The sequence below is a fragment of the Orycteropus afer genome, unplaced genomic scaffold (assembly GCF_000298275.1).
Source record: "Orycteropus afer afer isolate SDZICR_OR568_19922 unplaced genomic scaffold, OryAfe1.0 scaffold00085, whole genome shotgun sequence".
Lineage (NCBI taxonomy): Eukaryota > Metazoa > Chordata > Mammalia > Tubulidentata > Orycteropodidae > Orycteropus > Orycteropus afer.
The window spans coordinates 9,696,669-9,701,062 of record NW_006921672.1 but is presented as its reverse complement, the minus strand read 5'-3'; the positions used below and the strand labels follow the sequence as shown (position 1 = coordinate 9,701,062).

The 4,394-nt window shown below is 43.2% G+C and overlaps 1 protein-coding gene across 1 annotated transcript in view; it reads left to right on the top strand.

The window, feature by feature from the left end:
- The window catches only part of LOC103198058 (keratin-associated protein 4-7-like), a 760-nt gene extending 433 nt beyond the window's left edge, over window positions 1-327 (top strand). The window contains exon 2 of the mRNA XM_042781093.1: window positions 1-327. This exon is cut by the window's left edge and continues 1 nt beyond it. Coding sequence (XP_042637027.1) covers window positions 1-327 — 327 coding nt within the window.
- Window positions 328-4,394: the final 4,067 nt, after the last annotated feature.

Below are 4,394 nucleotides of genomic sequence, written 5' to 3'. Positions count from 1 at the left end.
CAGTGCTGCCAGTCTGTGTGCTGCCAGCCCACCTGCTGCAAGCCCAGCTGCTGCATTTCCAGCTGCTGCCACCCTTCTTGCTGTGGTTCTAGCAGCTGTGGCTCCAGCTGCTGCAGGCCAACCTGCTGCATCTCCAGCTGTTGCCGCCCAGTCTGCTGCCAGACTACCTGCTGCCGCCCCAGCTGCTGTGTGTCCAGTTGCTGCCGCCCAGTCTGCTGCCAAACCACCTGCTGCCGCCCCAGCTGCTGTGTGTCCAGTTGCTGCCGCCCCAGCTCTTGCCAAACCACCTGCTGCCGCCCAATCTGCTCTAGTGCTTCTTGCTGCTGAGCACTCTGACCTGAGTTCACCTGCTTTTCATCAACAATCTTCTTGTCGTCCACCTGTGAGCTGAATCATGTGCAGCCCACTGTGAAACCTCAGTGCCACTCATTCTTAGACTGAGTTTGGCCTCCAAATACACTGCCTCCCCATGTTACACTTTCTGTCTCCCATATGAACACAAACTATGAATTTCCTCTGAAATCTGCCAACTAACATGTCACCCCAATTACAATATTTGTTCCCTGCCAGCTTTTCTCCTGCCTCTTAAATAAATCATAACTTTCCAGTCATAGAAATAAAAGTGCATGGTGTCTCATTATTTTTCCTCCTTGAACTGTCATCTTCAGACATCAATTGTTCTGCTGGTTTTCTCTGCAGGAAGAGTCATTTGTAGTAGATGACTTCAGGGGTCCCACTTTTATTTGCTCAGTGCTCTCCATTCTGGTACAGAAAATGCTTTCTTATAGCAAGCAGCTGGGACTCTGCCTGAGGACTTTCGCTAGATGAAGGAGCTCTGGGCAGATCAATGTAGGACAGTTACAGCCTCAGAAGCAGTCCTGAACCAGTCGATGGGAGTTTGTGGATAAATGCTAGCTTCTCCTCCAGGGAGAAGCATGTTTTCCAGAAGGCTCAGTGGGAATGAGTCCTAGCTATGAACAGGAAAAAACAGCTCAGAACCAAGAGTTACCAGTTAATGTGTGTTGGAGAACTGTACTCCATGGGGTTCTCAGTGGCTCCTTTTTTTTTTTTTTTTTCCTTTTTCCCAAAGGCACGTCTGGGTAGACTCAAGTCTCCTACCTTTCAGCTAGTGAAACCCACTGCCATTGAGTTGATTCCAACTCACAGTGACTCCCAATGGGTATCCAAAGCTGTAACTCTTGATTGGAGTAGATTTCCTCGTCTTCCTCCCATGGAGCAGCAGCTGGTGGGGCTGAACCACCAACCACCAACCAGACATCTTCTTGTTAGCAGACATATGTCTTATCCACAATGCCATCAGAACTTCCTAGCTGAGTGCATTAGTCATTTATACCACTTAGGGATTCCAATCTGTTCTTTAATCCACTCTCAATTAGCTTCTTTCCCTACCTCCCTTTCCTGGATCACTTCCCAAATCTCCTACAGAGTTTTTTGGGATTATCTCCCAAGTAAACTTGTTCTCAAAACCCTGGTGCTTGATCTGCTCATACGGGAACCCAATCTAAGACACCAACATTGCAAGTTCAGTATCGGTACCCTTCACAATGTTTTCACACCGTATGAAAGGTCACCATGGTGTCACGGTCAGCTCATAATGAGTTGACTGTCCACTGAAATACTAAACCTTTTTAAACATTTTGCTATTAATTAATTTTCTTGCACAGCTGTTGATTTTTGACTCTTTAAGGAAAAAAAAACCCCAACATTGTCATCAACTCAACTCTAACTCATCATGACCTCCATTGGGTTTCCAAGGCTTTAAATGTTTACAGAAGCACACGGCCTCATCATTCTTCCATGGAGAAGCTAGTGGGTTCAAACTATGCACCTTTTGGTTAGCAGCCAAATGCCTTCACCACTATACCACAGAGCTCCTTGTTTTCAGACTAACAGTTCTCAATATATTTCTTCCACATCATTTTATATGAGGGGTTGAGTATACTTCCACAAGTAATGTGGCCCATCATGTTTTTAACTGTCATCCTAATGAAGGCTGTATTTAAGGGGTTATCAGCCTAAGCTGGGTGTCTTAAGTTGGGTTCCATAAGCAGAGCCTGAGACGAGGATTCTTGTGTAATGACTTATTCAGAGAGTGCAATGATTTATTCAGAGAGTGCTCTCAGAAGAAACTTGTAAGAAATGGAGGGGAGAATGATAGTAGAAGAGGCTAAGGCAAGATGTGGCTTGAGTTGAATTCTATCCTCAGCTGAGCCCATAAGCAGTTCTAGCATCTGATTGGTCCCTCCTGGAGGCAATATGACTGGGCCTCTTTACTCCCACATTATCATTAGCTGTGGGGCACCCCCAAAGAGGAAGGGGGAAAACCCTTGAGGTGAGGGGGCTCCTGTAGCTGAGGACAATTACCTGGACAATAGTGTTGAGGAACAATGTGAACCCCTAGCAGTCCACACTCACACTTGCTTGGGGAGGGGACACCTTTCTGACAAAAGGGATCTATCTGCATGGGATCTCATACGGTCAACTCCTGGCACTGTTCGGATGCACCTATTCTCTCGTTAAACTCACGCCAAGTTGTTTGTCAACATATGTAGAGAAATTTTTAAGAGGAGGGTTAGCTCTGCAAATATAGTGTATAACATAAAAACATAAGCAAATTAATGGGATACAAATACTGCAAAAGGTTTAGTCTTTAAATGGAGCTAATTAAGACTTTTTTGTTCTGTTGTACAAAGGGTTGCTATGAGTCAGAACTGACTCAACGGCACCTATCAACAACAACAAAAGACATTTAAAGACGTCATTGTAGGGTGACCAACTCATCTCTTTCTACCTGGGGCTTTCCTAATTTTAGCACTGACAGCCCCATGTTCTAGGAAGCCCCCCACCTCAATCCCAGCCAAACAGGGATGGTTGATCACTCTAACATGATATTGGTTGATACTAGTTAAAAGAAAGCCTTCATAATCCATTTGTACAATTCTCAATGAATAGTGATACATCATCAGCATTGATGATGCTCACAGACATACAACAAGCTAAAGACGCTTGACAGAAAAGAAATTATACTGTACACTCCCATTTGTTTGAAGTTCTAGATCAAACACAATTTTGTGAATAAAATGTTAGAATAGTGCTTGCTTCTATGGAGGTAGGGAGTTTACTGAAGTGACATGAGGGAAAATTCTGGTATAATGGGAATATTCTTTATCTTGACAGGTGTGGGGATTACATGCATGTATTTGTTTATCAAAACTCATCAAATAGGATACTGAGGATTTGTGCATTTAATGTATGTAAATTTTATCTGAATTGTGAAATCAATTCTAAAAGTAAATAAACAGTGACTAGAGGTGTCTATTTAGGAATAAAACTACATACTCTACCAAATTGTCATGTTCACTAATTTGCATTAAGTGTTTCTTTTTTTTTTGTATGTTCAGGGTTTTTTTTAGATTTTTCTTGTGATTTGGGTAAAAGTTTACAGAGCAAATTCATTTTCAATAGAGCAGTTGATACACATTTTGTTTCATGACATTGACTACAATTCCCCACAATGTACACAGTGTAACAGCTCTCTTCCCACTTCCTCCCTGCAGTTACTTCTACCCTTCCTTCCTTCCCACACAATCCTGTCCCCCAAGCTATCACCCTGTGCAAACACTGCCCTTCTGTTCTCCCACAACTGATTACTTGCTCCAAGGAGTGTATCCACCTGATGTAAATGTTCACCTCATACACCTGCCTATTGTTTGGCTGGAAGCTTCAGTTCCACACCTGAAGGGTCTCCCCAGGCTCTGGAAGACCAGAAAACCTGGTCTTTTTTTTTTTTTTTTATGATTTTGAGTTTTGTTCCACATTGTTCTCCCAGTCTATCCAGGATCTCCTGCACCAATCCCCCTTGGATTGATTTATAGTGGTAGCCTGGCACCATCCAGTCTCATGATCATATAGGCTGAAAATCACATAGTCTACTAGTCCGTTGGACTAATTGTTTCCATGCATCTTTGTTTTTCTTTATTCGTCTTTGCTCTGGATGAGGAGAGACTCATCATTGCATCTAGATGGTCGCTTGCAAGCTTTTAAGACCCTAGTCTCTACTCACCAAAGTAGGATGTAGAAAAATGTTTTTTGTATGGAATGCTATGCCAATTGAGCTTGATGTCCTCTGAGATCATGGTTGCAAGCCCACAGGTCTAACTATTTACTCCCACAGGGTAGCTGGCTATGGCAAAGAAGTCACCACCATTTTGTCCCTTGTCAGTTCTACTATAAACCCAATCTTTTTTTAAAAAAAATACATTTTATTGAAATATAATTTTGTTGTTGTTGTTATGTGCCGTCGAGTCGGCCCCGACTCATAGCGACCCCTCCTTGGGTTTCCGAGGCAGTATCACTACGGAAGTAGGATTGCC